The 22,755-nt window shown below is 29.9% G+C and overlaps 1 protein-coding gene and 1 long non-coding RNA gene across 3 annotated transcripts in view; one reads left to right on the top strand and one right to left on the bottom strand.

Annotated features, from left to right (window-relative positions):
• The window catches only part of LOC107445938 (uncharacterized), a 239,283-nt gene extending 226,721 nt beyond the window's left edge, over positions 1-12,562 (bottom strand). Inside the window, exons 1-2 of one of the 2 annotated variants that reach the window (XM_087154693.1) lie at positions 12,095-12,562; positions 5,836-5,865 (exon numbers count right to left, since the gene is read on the bottom strand). In XM_087154693.1, coding sequence (XP_087010819.1) covers positions 5,836-5,865; positions 12,095-12,114 — 50 coding nt within the window. In that variant the 5' untranslated portion in view covers positions 12,115-12,562. The remainder of the gene's footprint in view (positions 1-5,835; positions 5,866-12,094) is intronic. The other variant, XM_087154690.1, reaches the window with a different exon arrangement.
• A 7,294-nt stretch (positions 12,563-19,856) lies between these two features.
• The window catches only part of LOC139427120 (uncharacterized), a 70,104-nt gene continuing 67,205 nt past the window's right edge, over positions 19,857-22,755 (top strand). The window contains exon 1 of the long non-coding RNA XR_011638267.2: positions 19,857-20,088. This is a non-coding gene — a long non-coding RNA (uncharacterized LOC139427120). The remainder of the gene's footprint in view (positions 20,089-22,755) is intronic.

The raw sequence follows: 22,755 nt of genomic DNA, 5'->3' as shown, positions 1-22,755 counted from the left end.
TTTCAAACTTTACTTGATTTCAACTAAATATATTTCATTTAGAAAAGTATTCATCTAGATTATATAAGATTTATTATACGTTTAAAGTCAACTGCAGTCTCAACTTTTTCTTTTATAGAACGGATGTTTGATAACAATTACGAAAAAAAGTAAGTTTTCTAAAAATCCATCTTGTTTTCGGTGCAAGAAAGAAAAAAAAGAAGCTTGTCTCCACCCCTTAAAATTAATAAGCGCTTACAACTGTGGGGTCGGGTAAGGGCTCCGTTACCAAAACAATTTTTCTTCTTTTTTTCTTTTCTTTTTTTTTAATCCCTTACGCGATTGCTGTTGGCAAGAGAGGCACACATTGGCCAGGTGTTCTGCTCATAGATTTCATTGGTAAGTAGCAGAGTCGTGTTAACTGATTACGCAAAGAATATGCAGCAGAGTCGTGTTAACTGATTACGCAAAGAATATAACACATACGTTTGTTTTTCCTGATCCAAAAGAATCTAGCATCTACTGATTTACGATTTTTTTTTTCTTTACACGCAATTAAATGCTTTTTCAATTATTGAAAACTTGAAATTTCGATAGTAAATAATTGCGTAGCTTCTATTATTATTAGAAACTTATGGAACTAATTTATAAGGTTAAATATATTTATTATAGCAGGGTGACTTTACATTTTGATATGCAGTATGGAAGAGAAAGGATTAAACATTGGAAATTGTTTCATATACAGGGTGTTCCGTAAAGACCGCCTTTAGTATGTATTTTTATTTTTTTTTATCAAAAATGAGAACACAAAGTACATCAGGGGTTGTAAATTATTATTTAATGGAGGAAACAACTAAAACTTCAAAATTGACGATAAAACTTCAAAATTGAATGGCGATTATTAGAAATAACTTAAAGTTTCAACCTGCTTTAGTGTTTATTACATCAGTTAGTTTTTTTTTTAGAAAAAACTTTGTTTCTATTTTTGAAAAGAATTCTAAAAATGCATATTAAGGGTGAGATGGTCTTTACAGAATACAGACAGCAACACTGCCATACAAATAGAAATTTTTAAATTTCATATATATTGCTTGAAGAATAACTGTTAATTTCAATAGTTAATTAAATTTTATATATATTCTTGAAAGCTAGACCACAACAGTAAAAATTTATGCAGTGATATTTCTTGCTGGGCAGAGACGGAATTTTTCTTACGCTTCTTTAAAAACAGAAATGACAAAATGCTGAAATTAGCAAACATTTTGTAACTACGTAATTCAAAACTTTATAAATAACGTCTTTATTTAAATTATTTTTATTAAGACCTTCACAAAACACATAAATTTAAATCGTGACAAGGTACAAGTTTCCTCATAGCTTCAAAAAGCAATTAAAAAAATCATTTTGGGGAAATAATGACTTTGAAGAAGGAAAATTTTGCAAATTAGAAGAAAAAAAAGTACCGTAAGACGTGCGCAAAGGAACCTAAAAACGCATGGAAAAAGTTTCTTTTTTATTACATTGGCACTAAGCCAGAAGTAAGACAACCCTTTTTGCACTCGAAAAATCGCGTAATCAGGCGTAGTAAACTTCACAACTCATCAATAAATACTACCTGGTATTATTTTAAATAGTGTAAATGGCAAATATTTTTGTTTGTTCTTCATAGAAACATAAAAATGTTCAATTGTCTTAAGCGACAAATTTAGTCAGGCAACAGGATAAAAAATTATTGCAAAATTATTATTTGCAAAATATTTAGCGCAATCAGACGACGTGGTAAACAGGACAAACTCAATGCTAACTAGTATTAATTTTAAATAATGTAAATCGCAAATAAGTAAATAAATATATATATTTCTTATTTATAGAAACATAAGAATTCAGAAAATTTATCAAGGATAATCAATTTTATTTCTTTTAAGTGACACAAATTAAACTAGGCAATAAATAAAATATTTATTTAATCGCATATTTATTTATTGCATAACCAGGCGTAGTAAACACAAACTCATCAATATTACAATATATTTCTTAATCATGTAAAACGCAAAAAAAAAAATAAAAAATTGTCCTTTATAGAAGCATAAAAATTCAGAAACTTTATCAAGAATTAATAATTTTATTTCTTCTAAGTGACACAAATTAAAGGCAGGCAAGCGATAGGAAAAAATTTTTTTAATTTTTAATTATTTTGAGAATTTAAAAAAAATATTCTCACTAAAAATCAAACGAGATTTTGAAGATATTTCTAAGAGCATACTTATTTGTCCAATCCTAACTGACAAAATAACCCTAGTCAATAACTTTACTTATTTTTGCTTAAATTTTACAGCTTATTAAAGATAATTATTTACAAAAAGAATAAATACACTCTCTCATATCATGAATTTTAAGAGTCAAGAATATCACAAATGTATTACACAAAACAGAAAAAAGCTACTAAACAAGCACTGTTAACCCATTGCAGTCGGTTGTAAGTCTGCATAAATAGAGTACGACCGTAAAGGATTAAGCAACACACAGCGATTATATCTCGAGTAGTCTCGCCCTCGTGCCACAGGTCTGATTCGAACCTCGGGACGGGCAAGGTTGACTCAGCTTTTCAACCCTTCAGTGAGTCGATAAAATGAGTACCAAGTATGCTTGGAGACAAAACACTAGGGATTCCACGTTCGGCTGACCCCTCAACCGGAACATCTGCTCTTACACCCCACAGCTCAAGGTCAAGAAAACTGAGATGTGCACAGTCGGCCTTGGCCCTCTTATGGTCTGTCGCGCCACTGAGTTTAGTTTTGTAGCAATTGTATCTTCGAGATCAGTTAAAATATTGAGCAGATATAAATCAAGAAAAAAATCAAAATTGTTACGATTTAATAAATCTATTACACATACGAATTTTTCAAGAAATAAGTAACGAAATAGGAAAAATTAAAACAACTAAAAAGATAAACGATAAGTGGGATAAATAAAAACAATTAATAAACAAAAGCTACCGTAACTGCAATTTCTTATAAAAGATCTCTTTGTACATTCTTAGTATTATATATACTCATGTCATGTCATTCTAAAATATCACAAGTTTTAAACGAAAACAAATTAAAATATAATATTGAGAGGTTAAAAAAGTTATAATGAAAAAATAAACTGTTAAATAAGAAAAAAATCAGCTAATTGATAGGTAAAAAAATCTTAAAAGTATTATACTAAGGGACAGCAGGGGAACAATGTTACAGAACCTGAAAAATAAAAAGGATTCTAGAAATACGTACAATTCCATAATGTAAGGGTATGAGGGCACAGTGCTACAGTGATTTGTTTTGTAAATCTCTTTATAGAAAGTTAACAGTTAAATTTTTAAACACCGCTTAAAAACACTAACACTTTTGAAGTGCAATTCACCTATCCTTGATAGAACTGATCGTGCAATACCAGATTTCTCTATCTCAAAACGTTGTATTAATTTATTCCTCTAAAAAAATTCTGTAAAAGTGGAAAAAGATTCTTCGGTATGGATCGTTAATTCTTTGTTTTCATTAAATTGCAACATAGTCAAGGACAAAAACAGTCATTTTCGAAATTACGACATTTGTTACCGATCCAGAAAAAAACCGAACCTCTTATTAAGGATACGTAGTTTATTATTTAATACATATCGATGGCGTCAAATCACTATCGAAATTAACCTTTCAAAGGCGGTGAAGAAAAAATTGCCCCGCTTATTTCCGGTTGGAATGTAAACTTTTAAATTTGTCATAGTTTTTATATCTCAAACTGCGTGGTTTTTAGTCAACCATTTTAACTTTCGAAAAATGCATATCCCTTCAATTTGGCCATCTGTACATTAATTACAATTCTCATGGCTTCTCTAGACTAATTTTAGTCTATAACTCTCTGTCCTGTAAAGGGTTAACCCATTAATGCCTTTATCACATTTTTTCAATGACATTTTGTATATTAAATTTCATGATGTTAATCCTGAGAAAAAAAATTTTATGAACTTTATTTGGAAAATAAATTCGCAGAAATATCAGGTTAACATTGAACCACAATCTAGGAACACTAAACCATAATGTGGAGCAAATTACCAACAACTTTAAAAAGATTTTAAATTGATCTATGATTGCGTACCAGTTGAACCATAGTATCATATAATGAAGTTTAGAAAGTACTATTATATGGTTTAGCTAAGCGGCATTTTAAGTTTATCTCAACTTTGAACGGTATTATAGTTCAACACACTCCAAAATTTCTAATAGTGCAGTAAAATTTAGGAACACAATTCAAAAAGCCAAATAAATCATCAAAATGTGTGGCTCGAATTGTATTTCTAAAATATTTTGTCAAATGCAAGTTAATTTGTTGATAAATAATCTAGCGTCTTTATTTTTGACATTGTGAAATCCTCTTTCAAGTCGGAGTTAATAATTAAAAAGTTTTAGTTGTAGTTCATTTACGTCGTACTAGAGCTGCACCAGGGGCTATTGGCGACGGTCTGGGGAAACATCCCTGAAGATGATCCGACATGCCATCACAATTTTGATCCTCTGCAGAGGGGATGGCACCCCCGCTTCGGTAGCCAGTAATTAAAAAGACTGCATTACAATCGTTTGATACTTCAAAATATTTACACGAAATAAATACGTAAAAATAATTTAGGTCGGAAAAAAGATTATTTTTGCGAGTTTAAGATGAATTTTTAGTATTATATCTAAATGAACAGTATGCATTAATGGGTTAAATAAGAATATCCACTTTTAAAATTTTAATTATGTTTGAGATTGCAGAAAAAATGTTGCGCCGTATAACAAGCTCAGCATATGCTGTTTCCGTACGCGTATTCTTAAAATCTAAGCTATCAAAGTAACTTCAAAATTTATTGCACCGCGAAATAATACAATACCAGCTTACAAAAACTTATTTCAAATTTAATAAATATCAATGATACAACAAAGGATAGGGCAACTAATAAGCTAATCGTACATACATCAACGACGCAAACGTAAAAGAGCATTTTTGAAGAATATCTGTAACACTGCTCCCCTCTCTTTAAACAACGTGCTAATAAAAATAATTTGATCTGAAATGCTATAAAAAGCAATCTCTTACGGTAAGATTATGTGTTAAGAAAGCTAAGCAATTTTTCAAAAGTAGATTTTATTAACTGAACAAACTTGATACCTTACCTGACCTGCCAAAATTCAATGGTTGAGCTTCTAGATTACATTTCGAAAATATATGTTACCATTGAATGGCTCTAGAAGCAGTGCTGTAGCACTGTACCCTTGTGAAACACTGTTTTCCCACTGCCCTCGGAAACACTGTACCAATTTTAATACTTAATCTTCAAAAGCTGACAAATCCAAAACATGTTTAATTATAATACTCCCAAGATTGTTAGTTATACAGAGATGCCAACTGCTCTGGACACGCCAAAATAATTAATATTAAAAAAAAAAGGTAAATAACTACAAACTAAATTTTGCAAATAATTGACTATTTTGGCTTGCTTTTTACAAGGTATAGCATGACATAACTACTATAAAGTGGTGAATTATATAAGCCTACGAATTATTTAGAAATAGTGGTGGACAAAAATCTACTAAATTGAATTTATTAAACCAAGAATCACAATTGATAAACTACCACTTTAAAATATTTATTTGCTGTCGGAAGCAAGTTGGCATCTCTGGTTATAACGTTGATCTCCCAAATATAAAGCTTCAATTTCAATCTCTGCAAACGATTTACGCATTAAAATGAAGAAAAAAAATTAAAATAAATGGAAAATTGTCAATTTTTGAAATGAAGCATTCAAATTAGTACGCAGTATTTAAAAGTTAAAAGTCCACTTACCCTTGACCCTCACCAACACCAACTTTGTAGCTGAAAAAAAAAAGCTAACGTTAGTTTTAAGAGACCTTTATATTATAACAATTTTTATGAATATTTACTCATCTTTTCATGAATATTTAAATTAGAAGCGTATTGCAACTGTAGTTGACATAGAATTTTTAAATCTAAAACGGAAGCTGAGCAGATTCGCCCGTCTACCATTAGTATCTAACTCTATGTTAGCAATTTTACTTCCGATAGGAATGCTTTTTAAAATGTTATTGAACTTCCCACGAAGTAATAATGCACGAGAATTTTGAATCGATATCTGATCAATTTTATGTGTTTAAATTAATTCAAGTATTTAGTTAATTTCGCTTCTTAAAATTCCAATTTAATTCTAATAAATTACAGGTCTTTTTCTTTCATTAGTAAGCACGACATCGTTCCTTCATTTTTCGAATAAATACCAATATGAGTTATTAAAAATAGGGATTGTAATATATTTCCTTTAAACTTTTATTACAAATAATTTAAAGTTCAAAAAAATATTAATAGATATATTTGATGATCATCAGATATATTTAATGATTTTTAATACATCAGATATATTTAATGATCAGCATATAAGAACTATTTCAAGACTTTTCGCATAAACATTGAAAAAATGAAACATAATGTTTTCTTCGATTTCTATTTCGCCAGAATAAATTATTGCAATACTAGCCTGGAAAAGTCTTAATTGGAAACAAACTGAAAATTTTTTTCCCCTACAGTTAGTTCATGTTACAAAACATAAAACAATACATATTTATTATTATTATCAAAAACCAAAATTTTGTATCCATCATATTTAATTAACCCATGAGAACAACAAAGTCTTTTTTTTAATATTTTAAACAAATATTTATAGTTTTTATCAATTTTTGACAAAAAAAAAAAATAATTACGCCATAATGCATAAAACTATTTCCTAACAAAAAATAAATTTTAAACATGTTTCCTAAGAAATAAAAGTAAAACAAACTAATGTATAAGCTCAACATTATCAACAATAACACCGTATGTGAATGATATTTTAACGCCGAACAACAAAAGTTTTATATTTATGCAATAATAAGAAAAAAAATTAAAACCTTACAACATAAAAACAAAAGTTTATTAAACTAACACCTTATTAACAACCTGAATTATTCAAATACGTAGGAATTATTAGAATAATTTGATGATATTGAAGATGCAATACCAAAATGGTCTCAACTATATCCATAATACAGCAAGCTTAACTTCCTTATAATCATAATAAAACAATTATTTTAAACAATTGAAGCTTTCATTAAGAACAAGGTACATTTCCGTAGCTAAATTCATACATGTTGCATTAAATTCATTGAAGTGCTATAAGCTTTCACAATAACAATATTAATCCTACGTCTCCCATAATTCCTTTCAATCCTAACATTATCTTCTTACCACCGCACTTCCATATTTCACCCTACCATTATCCGATTCAATAACTGGCCCGAGGCTACATATAGGGAATGAAGCAATATCTACTCGCTCTCTCAAGTAGAAAACTTCAGATGAAATTTCAGATGGCTATTTTCAAGCACAATGTTTCCAAATGTAATCATTTTCAAATGGGATATAGAAATTAATTCATAGATATATAAATTTATTTTATTTGTATTTCTTTATTTTACATTAATGCATGTAATTTATAGTTTTAAAGCAATAATTGAGAATTTTACAACGTAAGAACAACGTCTTACTATTAATTTTAGTATTATTTAAGCCTTATCTAGTTTTTAATTATATCAGTTTGAATAAATCGAATAACTTGGTGGAGCATAAACAGCTGGAAAAAAAAAGAAAAAAGGTTTTTTAAAAATAAAAACTCAACTTCGCCATTTGTCGCTGGGATACCCTCACAAACAGAAATATTATTTTCCGGAAAAACACTTTCCTATCTATAAAACGTTGTTTATTTTGGAAAATTATTATGAATTTAAAAAAGTGATTTAAAGTATACTTGAAATTTAAAAAAAAAAAAAAAAAAAACAGAAGTATTGCTCGAATTTAGATGAATCAAAAACATACATTTGCACAAAACGGTCAGAAATAGAAAAGGCCCTTAATAACTAGAGTTGGTAGAGTTTGTTTGGCATACTATACCCCACCCACGATATTCACAATGCCTCCTCTCAAATTTTTAGCTATTATGATCAATAAAAAATTCCAGTTAAAAATTCCAACAACTTGATTGAGCAAATTTAACGGACATTTAGCGAAATGGTTTATCGTTAAAACGGACCCTTCACACAATATTTAATCGCTTAAACGGACGGAAACTACTCATAACTTTTCTTTTAAAAAACGGAGTCCGTGACGTCTTTTTATTCATGATTTTAAAAATATAACTCCTTGGAAGACATTTTTTTAGTGATTTTTCACAAAATCATAACTATTTTTTCACATTCTATAAATTGGGTAGATTTTTCCCCAATTTCACAAAAACGGACTAAACCCAAAAAAATTTGGAACAATCCCTGGTATCAAAACAACTTCGAAACAAGTCTTTCACATAAAAAATTTTGTTAAATAATATTTTGTTTAATTATTTGGCTTTTTGATTTTCATAAAATGTTAGAAGCAATGGCATTCCACAGTATAAAACCACAGGAGTTAATAGCATAATCCTACTGTTTTTAAAACTACCAAAACTAAAATATCCGACACTGTTTTTTGACTGATCGTGATTGAACAAAGGCTTTAAATTTTGCGAAATTATTATAATAGTAAAAATGCCACAATCGCTAGTATAAAAATGAAATTAAGATAAATAAAAGTAGATCAAAATTGTAGACCGCTGCGTTGTTACGGTTGACTTAAGAAGCAAGGTAAGGGGAGATTTTTTTGCCCTTTTAATGTCAGTGGTCGGTAACCTTTACCTATTTATGGGGAAAAGGGGACTCTTTTAAACTTTCTGAATGATCGTTGTGCCAAGATGCAAACAGAATATCAGTATTTCTGTGATTTAATTTATATACAAATCACAGCGCACTTCCTAACAAAAAATATATAGACAGCTACATAATTTCTCCACGAACAGCAATTAGGGCTAAAAATGGTCCTATCAGTCTTTTTGATGAAAAGATCAAACGATTTTACGAAACGAACTAAGTTTTCCAAGTTTCCTTAAGTTTAAATTCCAAATGTAGTATTCTAAGAAATTATTTCCACTTTTAAAAACACCGTGTGCGCATTCTTATTGATATTAAATGATCATTTTTTTAAAATAAATAATTGATCAATTTATGATTCATAATCAATAACTTATTCAGAAAATTAATTAATAGATTATTATGGAATAAAAATTAATTTCTGGCAATTTTTTAAATAAAATATTATAAATTTAAGAATTGTTTAAGTTTACTTAATGCGTAACACATTAAAAGTGATGCATAACTAAGTTGTGTTACTTAAAATATGTCAATTGAAATTAGTAAAAATGTGAGTGATTTTGTTTCCATTATTCGTCCGAAATGAATATTCAGTGTTGAGCAGTATAGGCTAAATACCAAATATTTGTATGTTGCATCTCTAATTTAGCAGCAACTATTGTTGAGCATAATCTTGTATCTATTTACAATTTAAAAACTTTTTGAAAAGGTTTTTAGCAACTTTTGGAATAGCAGGACCCTGGTTGAAAGAATGTGACTTAAAGCTTATTTTATCTTCACAAACTATGAGTAGTTTTTTCACAATTTTACAAAAACAGGTCCTTTCACAAAATGTCTGGACAGACCCCTGATACAACAAAGCACAAACATATCTGCTTTAAATCTCAGTAATCAGGTTGATAGCTCATCTAACATGTTGAACGCAAAGCAACTACAGAAGGACAAAATATTAATTTGGGTTTTTTGATTAGTATAGGTTTTGCAAAAAATAATAAAAACAAAAATCCCCATAAGTACAAGTGACTGCTATAAAGACATTAAACTGTTTAAAAACAATACAACAAAATTTTCTCAACTTAAAAAAAATGCTTGTATTGAATTTTAGGACAAAGAGTATCAAGAAAATGGATTCGGAGTAAGTTGAAGAAAAATTAATGACGTGTATCAGAAGTTCCAAAAAGGGAAATACCAGATTGCGAGATATTTAGGCAATCGCCCACTCGTTAAGGTCTAAATGTGTGTCCTGTTCCTTGTGGTAGGTTCCATTGGGCGAGTTTTGAAAGATCATTTATGGCTTCCTGGTAAAAAGGCTGAGCACCTTTTAATTAATTATGCCATTTTAGACATTTGAAAAACGGGGATTAAAACTTGCATTTAAAAACTCTATAGGAAGTGATTATATAATAAGGACAAATGTCACTCATATATTCAATACAATCTGAAATCTCAAATTAGAATTCAAATATTTTTGATTATTACAATTCCTAAAAACATTGATCAACAAACTTTTGTATAACAAACATTGTATAACAAACAAGCATTGTAATAACAAACTTTTTGATAATTACAATTCTTATGAAAAAGGTCATAAGATTTTAAAATTCAGTAAGCCTTACACTATTCAAAAAAAATGCTAGTATAATGATAAACAATTTAAAAATGTTGAATAGTACTTCATAACTATGTACTAGTTTTTTAACGAATATTGAAGTCGTAGATATTTCTAAAAATAAAACAATAAAATCTGGTGAAAAAAAACATGAGTGACAATGTTCTAAATCTATTCTGTATTTTTGTTAAACACATAATATAACAATTAAAATATTTCCCTTTAAAATCAGAACATTGACAATTTATTGGTAGGTTGAGTATTATTGTTTCCAAAATACTAACAACAGAGTTTGTTTTGTTTTTAATTGTTTACATCCATTGTTATTTTAATTTCTTGTACTATCAGCAAAAGCGTTCTATTTGTTTATGTTTATAAGATGTTTATAATGATTGATTTTAAAATACAATTAAGTTTGAACATACAAAAAATATATTGTTCTATACCACATAGTCAATTTTTTGTTACGTCTGCATTATTTTTAAACTAATTTCAAACCGAACAGTTCAACATGAAAAAACATTCAACTTTTAAGTTATGCTGAGAAGATATAAACAATTATTTTAATGTGCAAGAAAAGGCAAACTTCTTGTCTGGTATATGTGAAAATGTCAATTACTCTATGGTATAATCGAAATTCCTTAACCCACTTTACTAAAAAAATTTCAAATTAATGACAGAACAAACAAAGAAATAAAAAAGGATTTGGTTATCTACAGAATCACTTTTTGATTCGCTTTTTCCTCAATGACGTTTACAGTTGTTATTCAAAAAACAAAACTGTTTGCTAAGCAGATAGTTCGACAGGGACCATTACCTAATAAATTTTAGTCACTGTTTTAGAATTTTGATATAAAATTTGGGTTTTTCTTACTTGAAACGTATTACAATTATAGAACAGAGACATTATTAAAAAGGCTTTCATAAATAACATTGATAAAATTGCGATTGTAATGCTACTCGTTTTACTAATAAGCTGATATTATAAACTATAAGCGACAGTTTATATTTTAAGAGGGGGGGGGGGTTACTTAAAATTTTCGAATATGTTTACTACCTTCATTTGTATACGCATCACGCTTTTACATGGTTTATTAAATTAGCAAATCTTAACATTTATAGACATATGGGAAATAAAACATTGTTTAAATATCAAAATAACAATATTTATTATAAAATATAACTTGTATGCATTGATGGCACAAATTCGAATACTAACAACGGGCAATAGGGTACTACCGTGCAGAAATACTCCTATGCACTTATTAATGACTAAAATTTCAAAATAAAAGCACTAAGTTATAAAAAATATCAATCATTAAATGTATATATTACAATTGACATTGTAAATGAAATTAAAAAACAAAATTGCATAAATAAACAGGCTGTCAAAACAATTACTACAGGCTTTAAGATTCAGTTTTTTTTCCTTTATACTAAGCCATGAATACAATAATTTAAAATTATATGCACTAGAATAAGTATTTTTATACCTAACCAATAATAAATATTATATAAAATCAATACATTGGCAAGGGCAAAAAAGTTAACTACATAAATGCCAGCAAACAATTTTTCAATGCGAAAACACGCAAAATCAATTAATAAAATTTGAAGAAATACATTAATTTTTCGTATGTGTTTTAGAGTTTATTATAAATAACATTTTAAACTAATAAAAACAGATAACAAAATTAAAAATAATTACCTTCCAGCAAGATTGGACATCCTTTTGATTTTTATCCAAAAGCCATTTAGGCTGGGAAAGTTTTCAGTTTCAAAATAAATTCATATTTTTTTCTTTCTTAACATTCACAATAAAAATGTTACTAGGCTTTTTCAGCCTTCAGCCTAGTTCACTTCTAAGCAACAGAAATAAAAACAGTTATGCTTATCACAAAAGCATAAAACACAACATAAAATAACAAAATTTATTCATATTGAATATTTTGTCACAAAATCAGTAACTGCAGAAATATAACCCTTTTTTCTGTAGCCACGAAAAATTTTCATGGGGTCTATTTACAACACGTATTGTACACTTTAGCAAGGGAAGTATTTTCACAAAAACTCGACACTACCGATCCCTTACAGAATCGAGAGTTGTATTCCATTGGATATCCAGGGTTGCCAGCAACTTACCTCCTAACTCAGCCAAACAGACAATCCTAAAAACGCCATGTTTGAATGAAGCGCCAAATTAAATTGCCAGATCTGCTTAAAATTGCGCCAGGGTATCGCCAATTTTTTCGGTCTTTAAGTGCTTCTTGAAATAAAATAATAGTAGGATAATGCCTGTACCATTTATATGTTCTACGGAAGAATTTTTTATTTTTCTTTAAAATCCTTTATTTTTCTTTAAAATCATTTAGTTTTCATTGAAATCATTTATTTAGAATGATTGAAAGACTTTTAATAATTAATCACATCAATTAATTTATTGAATCAACTATTTTTTTTTAAATAAAGTTACCGAGAAAGAAAAAAGAACTACATTTCTTGCAATGTAATATTAATGTAAATTTATTTATACATTTTGAAAAGTCTTAATTATTATTCGTTTGTTCTAGAAACTTTCCTTTCAATTCGATAGTTATTAATTACAGAGTAGGCCAGAAAATCGGAAGCTGCAAGACTACACCAGATGTAAACCAGATTATAACTCTAGATATGCTGATATTAAACAGTGCTATAAACCAAGTCTGATTCAAAAAGATTTTAAAGATCACCATGGGACCTTGGATTCGGAAATCACGTGTTACCTCAAGAAGGCAAACCTTTTGAATGGAATTGTTTTAGAATTATTGGTTTGAAAAAATCATTTGAATAAATTACTAGATTAATTATTACAGAATCAGTTATTTGAACAAAATATATAAAAATATCACAAACATTGAAAAATCCTTGTAATACAACAAATTTTAAAATAAAAAATTATTAAGAGGAGAGTTGAAAAGTATCCTTAATTAGGAGAGAAATAAGATTACTGCAATTTAAAATAGTTTTGTAATTTTTTTATTTTTTTTATTTTGCAATTTAATTAAAAAATAATAAATATCATTAGAACAAGTAAAAGTTAATGTCTTATATTAATAAGAAAATGTTGTTCCTTTTCTAAGATGTGAATTTAATGTTTGACTCATGAGCTCCAGCGACTAGGAGAAAGACGGATATATGTCCCCCTCAATAATTAGAAATCTCTAAAGGACTATCTTAATATTTCAGACAAATAAACAAAATTTTCATGGATTATCATCCAATTAAATTTCTTAAAGTTAAAAACAAGAAAGAGATAAAATAACTAATCTTTTTGCAAGTATTTAGCCCATATAATAATTTTTTTTCTAAGTCCGAAATTTAGAGGATTATTATGACAATTTAATTTAATTTCATCCCCTTTCAAAAATTTGGCCCCTGCGAAAACCATGGTTTGACTCATTTTATTCCGTGCAATTTTACATAGGTGACGGCAGGATTTCTCCAACAGACGGGCCAAAACTCTTCCATGAAAAAGCATTATTGAATTTTACATCTATATTTTTGTTAATTTTTTAATAAAATTGTATTATTTTTCTTTAGCCAATTTCTTTTGATTATAGGGTATTTATTTCTTGTGAGCAGATAGAGAAGCACTTTACTTTCGACTGGAACTATCATTTCATTTTTCATTAAATGTCAACACTGTGATATTTTTACGAATTTTTCTTTGCAACTAAGTAATTAGTAAAAAATACAAATTAAATTTCTTGAAATAGTATAGAAAATCTGGAAAAAAATTTTTTACTCATTTCCTTCTTTTTGCCCATTTTGTATTGGTATTTTTCTGTTGAGTTTGCTTATTTTTTAATTGGGTTTGGGTAGTTTTTTTATTTATTTTTTATTTAAAACAAAATTTCATCTTTTTTTGAAAAATCATTTTTTTTCTTGTTTTTGATTGCATTTATTTACAATGAACTTTTTGGGCAGCAGTGAGAAAAAAATCTGCACGATTTTTTCATTTCTTTTTTTTCTGTTTGAGTGTTTTTTAAAAATAAAAACTTTTACCATTACCTCAGAAAAATCAAACAAATTTCAATGATAGAAAAAAGAGCAAACATTTATTTTATGAATATACACACTCAACGGACTAGTTGGCTTAGGAATTGCATCATCAGGTAATTATTACTCAGAAAAATAAATCTTATTTTAGTGTCCAACTGAGATTCAGCGCAACAAATTATAATCAGCAGCTCTGCCTACCCGGGAGTTCTCCACAATATTTTAAGTGTACTGGAACAACAGTGTCGTGATGGCTCATTAGTTAAGGCACTGAGCTGTCATGGTGATGAACTCGGGTGCGGTCCCCAGTGGCGGTCTGAAGCCCACATAGCTTCAGATCAATGGGTAGCAGCTTGTCCGGTAAGTAAAAGCGATCTGAGTGCAATGCTGACCACATAGCTACAATCATGGCGTTGATCACCGAAGAGTGAAGCCTTATGAACCCCTGGCCCACAATGGCTTGTCACAAGATTGCTTTGCTTTACTTCTTACTGAAATAGCAGTTAATTAACCCTTTATAGGACCATTTTTTCTAGTAGATGGTTACAAAAAATTTTTAGTTTATCTACTATAAACTAAATTAAAAAATAAGCAATTTTATTCAAGTAAGCCTAGAAACTTGTATTTTTGTGCTTAATAATGACCAAATTTATAAATGTTGCTTTTATAACTATAAATAAACTCTTTCAAAAATGATCAAATGAAGGAAAGCATTACGCACAAGAGAAAATAGCTCCCCAATCTTGGTTTGACTTCTTGATACCACGCTAACCTATACTGTTACCTTTATGCAAGCAAAACATTCAATTATTGGTATTATTTTCTTATATTTTCTGAAGTTATCAGCAGATGATCACTCAAATTATAGGTGGAGAAATATCTTCTCATCGTTTTTTAAAAATTAATAAAATAGGTGGTAAGTATGCTTACCATGGCCTTATGCTTAAGATAATATTAAATTTTCGCCAGTATTTTAAAACAATTCAACATGGTTTGGAATGTTCTTTTTTTTCGTCAAATGTTGTGGTGGTTAAAATTATTTTAAATCAAAGGTAACTACAAGAACTTTACTACCATTTTAAAACTGTGAGGAGAATCTCTAGTCAAAATCCGGAAAAGTTGGTAGGTTTATATTTAAGTTTTGGTGGAAGAATGGAATTTTGAAGAAAACAATTGCAAGTTTATTAGGAAATAAATTTAAAATTCGTCTAAATCCTATGATTATATATTAAAGGTATGAATTCCCTAAAATTAAATAGAAACTAATGAAATCTAATTTCATCAGAAAAAATCCTTTTTCGGGGAAAATACGAGTACTTAGTAAGCTTATTAGTATCAATAAAAAAATTACATTACGCAGAATATACATTATCTTAAAAATAAATTTCGGAGCATCACATATTTTTTTGTTGCTCTAGTTTTTATTTTTCTTTTTATTCAATTTTACGTCAATTACTTCACTTACAGTAAAGTTAAATACAAATAAGTCAAAATAGTAATTAGTTTAACGGTAAGTTAAGAGAAAAAATTAAATAAGTTAAAATAATAATTTGTTTGAATTCTTAGCTAAGTTAAAGATATATAGTACTAAAAATAAAATACTATAATAAAGTAATACAATACTTTATGAGTTAAAGTAATGTATTACTAAAAAGTCATAATTTAATTTGAGAAATCGAATCAAAATAATTCCTTCTCAAAATCAAATAAATAGGAACTCCTGAGAACTTTTTACAAGAACTTCTAAGAACTAAATGTATTTTTAATTGTGTCCTTCTTACTTTCCTACAAGGAAAATCGTAACTCAAACCATGAAATAAAAGAAGCATATGTTTGCATTATTATGAGATTTAGGTTGGCGAATTTCAACGCTGGACGATAAAGCAAGAAATGTGGTGAAAGCCACGATTCGCATACGTTGATTCATGGACTGCGACTGCGCCATCTGTGTCGTGTCTGTCGCGTAAATGCTTGCGACCTCCTTGCAGTATAGAAAATTTTATTCTCATTTGTTAAAGCTAGCACTTTCATCCGTATAATATAGATAAAAATTTCACCTGTTTTTTTTTTCTTCACGATTTTCTTAAATGGGTATAAATCTTTTTTTCCGAAAGAATCAAATACAAAATGGCAATGAACACTCGTTTGTTAAAAAGGAAATAATTATTTCATATGTTCGCTGTTTTCAAAAGAAATTTTAAAATTATATTACGACAATTTTTTTTCAATCGAACAAATCTTTATGATAGTTAGTTCTATTTATCAAAATTTAAATAATAATTCTGAAATTAAAAGACATACATACTTCAAATTATTGCTTTGCCGCTTCCATTAAATATATTTTTCAAATCATATAAGAACGAAGGGGAAAAAACAGTCTATGTAAGTTTTTTTTTTTTTTTTTTTTTTTTTTTTTTCTTTTTTTCTTAACAAAAATGAGCTATTAGCTCTCCATTTGTTGAAATTTGAAGATTACTTATTTCTGGCAAATTAATAACGTGTTCTTCTCGAGAGTTATAACGCAGTGAAGATGAGCCATAATATAAAAAAATACTTCTTTTTCGCGTGCAAAACCATTTTTTCTCCGAATTGGCTGTTATAGCTATAAACCGTTTTTTCACTGTGGTCTTCATGTGCATAAGGGGCCGTTCAAAAAGTACGTACACAAAAATGGAGAAATTTTAAACCCCTCCCCCCCCCCCTTCGTACATTACCGTACATAAGGTCTTACTCCCCCCCTTAGAGTACGTACATTTTATTAGTCTACCCCCCTTTCTCATAAAAATTAAAATAATTATGTTTTAAATAAAATTAAATATTTACTTAAGGAGTGTGTAGGATAAAGTCAAATTTAAATTTGGTGTATGTTTATAAAGTACGTACTTTGTATAATACCTCCCCCCCTCCCCATCGTACAAAACCGTACATAATAGCAAATCCCCTCCCCCCCCTTCGGGATGTACGTACTTTTTGAACGGCCCCTAACTAAAATGTATCAGTTTTTTATATACTTCATTCAATTTTGAAAATATTTTTTTCAATTAAAATTATTTTTTCAAATAAGAGCTACGGTTCCCAGCAGATCACCGAAGTCAAGCATCACTGGCTGCGGTCAGTATGCGGGTGGATGACCACTTGGATCTGTCTGCATAGGGACCGAGGGTGTGCGGTATTGGTCCTCGTTAAACTGTGCTACCGTAAAGTGCTCGACTTCGCGCGCTGGTCATCGGGCTACCGAAGGGGGGGGGTGCCATCCCCTCCGCAGAGGATCAAAATTGCGATGGCATGTCTTCGGATCATCCTCCGAGATGTTTCCCAGACCGTCGCCAATAGCCCATTGTGCAGCTCTAGTGCGACGTAAATTAACAACAACAACAACAACAAATAAGAGCTATAATTCAGGATAATATTTTAGACTTTGTAAATATTCGACCCCAGTATGTTAGGGAAGTGACGATTATGCTTTAAAATTTAGTATTATTAAACTTAGTATTATTTAAATTCAGTATTATTAAAATTTAGAAGTGCATAATTTTAAATTGTAATATTAGAATATTATATTAAGCGTCTGTTGCCTTTCTGCATAGTTAAAAAAATAATTTTTTTATTAGAAATAAGTTATTTATAAATAAATGATTGTTTTTATGAAAAAACTGAGGGCAAATCTCGTGAAATATCAACGACATATTTAGTAACTTTCGAAGATGCTTAATTATCCAACAATAAAGAGAAAAAAAGAAAAGTAAATTTAGCGATTAACAAAACTACGTAAAAATATCCCTGATAGCTAGAAAAACAAATTAAAAAAAGTCCTGTGCAGTAAATTTTGTGAAGAGTTAAGTTTTACACAAAATACAGCAATAAATCTCAAAATGTATTTAAAATTTGGCAAAGAAGGATTAAAAATGTTCACTTTTCAACACAAATCACTCTCACAACCGAACCAATGATTGACTTTAAAATAGAAAGTGCATAATTCATTTTATATCGATGACATTCGTCAGTTCATTGTTCATCGTTTAGCTAAAACTAATTTTAACCAGCTCCAGAGTCTATACAAACTAGTTGTTTGCTAGGATCGAGAGCGCGACCCCTTATTTTTAAATTTCAAGTTCACTACTAAACTCAGAATCTTTCATCTAATAGATACATTACTGATTTACCTGATCTAAATAACAATTAATACACATACTGCAACTATAATAAATTAATTGTAAAACTAGAGACTAGATAGAGATATCCATATTAAAACTGAATCAAATTTCATAGGATAGCAATAGCATATCTTAATTTGGAATCGGAATTGAACTCACTACCTCTGACATTTTTTAACTGGTGAAGATCGTCAATTCGAAAACTATCAGGAACATGGTTGTTTTTAAGTAGGTAGGTAATTTATTTAGATATTAGAGCTTCATAATGGGCTATTGGTGACTGTCTGGGAAACATCCCTGATGATGATCTGAAGATATGCCATCACAATTTGTGATGTCCACTTCCTCAATTCAGACATAGATCTGAAGGGGAAGGAAAGTTTCTCCAGATCCCTGTACCCATGATACTGCTCAGCGACCGAACTCAGGACTTTCGATTCCACAGATTTTACGAGCACGTATATCGCATGTACTCGGTGGGTCCAAGCTGAGTCGAACCCCGGCACCTCCAGGCAGGAGTTCGATTCTCTAACCGCTGGGCAACCACGGACCCAGATTGTTTTTATTGTTGCTGTTGTAGTTCATTTACGTTAATAATACGGTAGTACAATGCGTAATGTGATGCGTCCCGCAGTGGACTGATCGATAAGACACGGTTCCCAGCAGATCACCGAAGTCAAGCATCACTGGCTGCGGTCAGTGTGCGGGTGGGTGACCACTTGGATCAGTCTGCGTAGGGACCGAGGGTGTGCGGTATTGGTCCTCGTTAAACTGTGCTACCGTAAAGTGCTCGACTTCGCGCGCAGGTCATCGGGCTACCGAAGCGGGGGTGCCATCCCCTCCGCAGAGGATCAAAATTGTGATGGCATGTCTTCGGATCATCCTCAGGGATGTTTCCCAGACCGTCGCCAATAGCCCATTGTGCAGCTCTAGTGCGACGTAAATTAACAACAACAACAACAACGTAATGTGATGCACAATGGGCTATTGGCGACTGTCAGGGAAGCATACCTGAGGATGATCCGAAGACATACCATCACAATTTTGATCCTCTGCAGAGGGAATGGCACCCTCACTTCGGTAGCTCGACGACCTGCACGCGAAGTCAAGCACTTAACGGTAGAACAGTTCAACGAGTACCAATACCGCACACCCTTAGACCCTACACGGACTGATCCAAGTGGTCACCCACCCGCAAACTGCCCGCAACCAGTGATATTGACTTCGGTGATCTGCTGGGAGCCGTGTCTTAACGATCAGTCCACTGCGGGACTAGATTGTTTTTAAATAAACCAGTGAAATTTTGGTCAATTGAAAATTGAATGAAATGTTAGTTACGAGGTAGCTTGAAGATTAAGATTCCAAACTGCGATCTCAGGTTTCGAGACAAGAAATTGCTCAAAATCCTCAAACGAACAACGATCAAGCACTTCAGTAAAATCTTCCAAATGCATCAATCCTTCGTGAAATTAATGTACCCCGGTTATTTTCCATCATATAGTATTAATAGGTAAGTTTATATTCAATTTTCTTAAAGAAAAACATTTTTTATATTAACTATAGCACAAATATTTCAGTTGCATACCAACAAAGTGAGTCATTTTGATATTTTTCATATTTTGTATAATCTTTAGTCTAAAACAAATGGATTGGCTAAAATAAATTCAATATTTTAAATAAATGGCGGCTCAAGTGCAAGTGGCTGGTAATTAATTAATTAATTGATTGAAATTTAGTTTGCCATACCTAATCCGTAATTTAAAGTAGTTCGGAAGAATTTGATGAAAATTAGAAGATTTTTGTCATAAAATGTTGTGAATATAAAGTACCCCGTCGGATAGGTGAGAGACATATTGTTCAATTATCATAACTAGTTATATATCATTTGACAAATGTATTCGATTATATGATTTGTCTATACAAGAAGGAATGCTGTAAATTTTATTATTTGTAACTAATCTAATTGGCTTGACGTAGGTTTAAACTCAGAAATCCGAAATTTAAAATTCTACTTATAATTGCAAACCTCATCCTTCTAACAGTGATAGATTCTGTTCCTTCAGTTGCTACAGTGTTAATAATTACCTAACAAAATGATTTAAGAAATTTTGTGTTTTAAACCTCAAAGCATGATGATCATATAGTAGTTCATTTGTGTTGCCGATAGAATATTGCTTTATCAATATATTTGTTAAATTTCGCCTTGAAGGCCGGGTCCGACAATGGCGATCTTGGGCCCGGGGCCTGATCTTTGGATATGTGTCCTCCTCGAAATATGCTGTTTTTAATTTTAAAATTGAGTCCTAATTAAAAAAAAAGTCAAAGTTAAAAAAAAAAACGAAATGCTAGTTAAAATTATGATTTCTTTAAAGTGTTTCTTTTTTATCTATGCATTTTTAATATATTACTTCTTTGTGCTAATTAAATTTTATATTATGAATCTTGTATAGAATACTAATAATATTTTTTGAAAATAAGTAGGAAAGTCTAATTATATTATATAAATACTGCTTAAGAATGAAAACTTAAAGATTTTGTTCCTTCTTTTAATGTTTCACAAAACGTAGAATATACATATGAAATATTAATAAAACTGTTAAAAATAAATATTACAGGCATTTAGTGCCTTTTTTTTACACTGTACCTAAGGCCCAGGCCCCAGTAGATCATGTGATGTGCGATAACAAGGCCTTACTTATGCATGCATGCATACAAAATATTAAAATGAATGGTATTTTCGGCCATCTTTAGTGATTAATAGTTTTTCTTACATAATGTAAAACTCCAATTCTAAGAATTTGAAGTTAAATGTTAGTCACATTTGTTTTCATCTTAAATTTATTACACAAGGGAACATTTTTTTGTTTCTGTTCCATGAGATTTTCCAGATCTTCGATACTTTCATATCGCTGATTTCAAATCTGCAATTTGTTCTGTCTCCAAGCTACATTTTATTCATTTTTAGTTTATTTTTTGTCGAAATGTACAATTTCGATAATGTTATATAAAACAGTAAATGTTGCGGTAAGTTTCTGGGTGAGTTATGGTACATTATAAAAATTAAAATTGCATAGAAACCCATGCCTGGAAATGTTGCAATACGTCGCTAGGGAATCCTATTATGAACTGTTTCTTCGTGTGCTTTTGAATCGGTCATAATAGGAAAGCGCCCCTAGCCGCAAATGACAACCTTTATGCGCATGGGTTCCTGGGAACTTTTAATCCCGATGATATGCTCTATCTTCCCCGGAAAATTGTCGGATCATTTATAGGACCCCCACTTATATATAACGCTTTTAAACTTTTACATTTCGACAAAAAAATTACTAAAAATGTTATGTCTTTAAAAAAAAATCTGTACCCTAAGGAGCAAAATTAATTTGAAATTCCCACACCCGTATTAACAAGATCAAGTATTTGTATAAATGCTACAAAAAATTTCTTCCCTAGTGTTATCAACAACAATTTTTCAGAAGAAATATCTAGTAATTGCAAATTTTACATCAGATATTCAGAGGTTCCCAATGCGTTGGGTGCTTTTGACCCCCTCCCAGGGAGTATTGAAGATTTCCAAGGGGCATAGGATGGATTTTAAAACCTCTAGGGGGATTTTCTAAAGACTTCTGTAATTACGTACAGAAGAAAATTTTTAACTGTAAAAGTGCATTTTAATATTGATAATTTAATTTTGTATCAAAAAGTCAATACATATTTAACTCCGCATAAATTTCACTATATTAAAGCAGTTATTAATTCAACAATCTATTGAGAAGAATATTATTAGCTAATTTTATAGTAAAAATAATGCAATCTTTGCTGCTCTACACAAATTTTCTGTACTTGGAAGTTTGATGTGACTTTTTTTCGCTTTTCAAAATTCAAATTACTCTTATGAAATTTTTAACAAATTGCTTTGATATCTTTTTAATTCATCTTTAATTTACAGTTGCAATAGTTTGGAAATTTTAAAATAATTTGTATAAAAATTATTTTACGTTTCACTTAGGATTCTTCAGCGAATAATTCGTTTTTATGTAAGAGCTACTTAAATATATATATATATATATATATATATATACTATATATATAATAACAAAAATTAATATCTAGAAGTTACTATAGATTAAGAGAACTGAAAATATTTATTTGTTGATCTGAGGGCAAAAAATTCGATTTT

Source organism: Parasteatoda tepidariorum, chromosome 11, assembly GCF_982258835.1.
Source record: "Parasteatoda tepidariorum strain Cologne lab strain chromosome 11, Ptep-v5.0, whole genome shotgun sequence".
Taxonomy (NCBI): Eukaryota; Metazoa; Arthropoda; class Arachnida; order Araneae; family Theridiidae; genus Parasteatoda; species Parasteatoda tepidariorum.
This window is presented reverse-complemented; position numbering and strand designations above follow the sequence as displayed.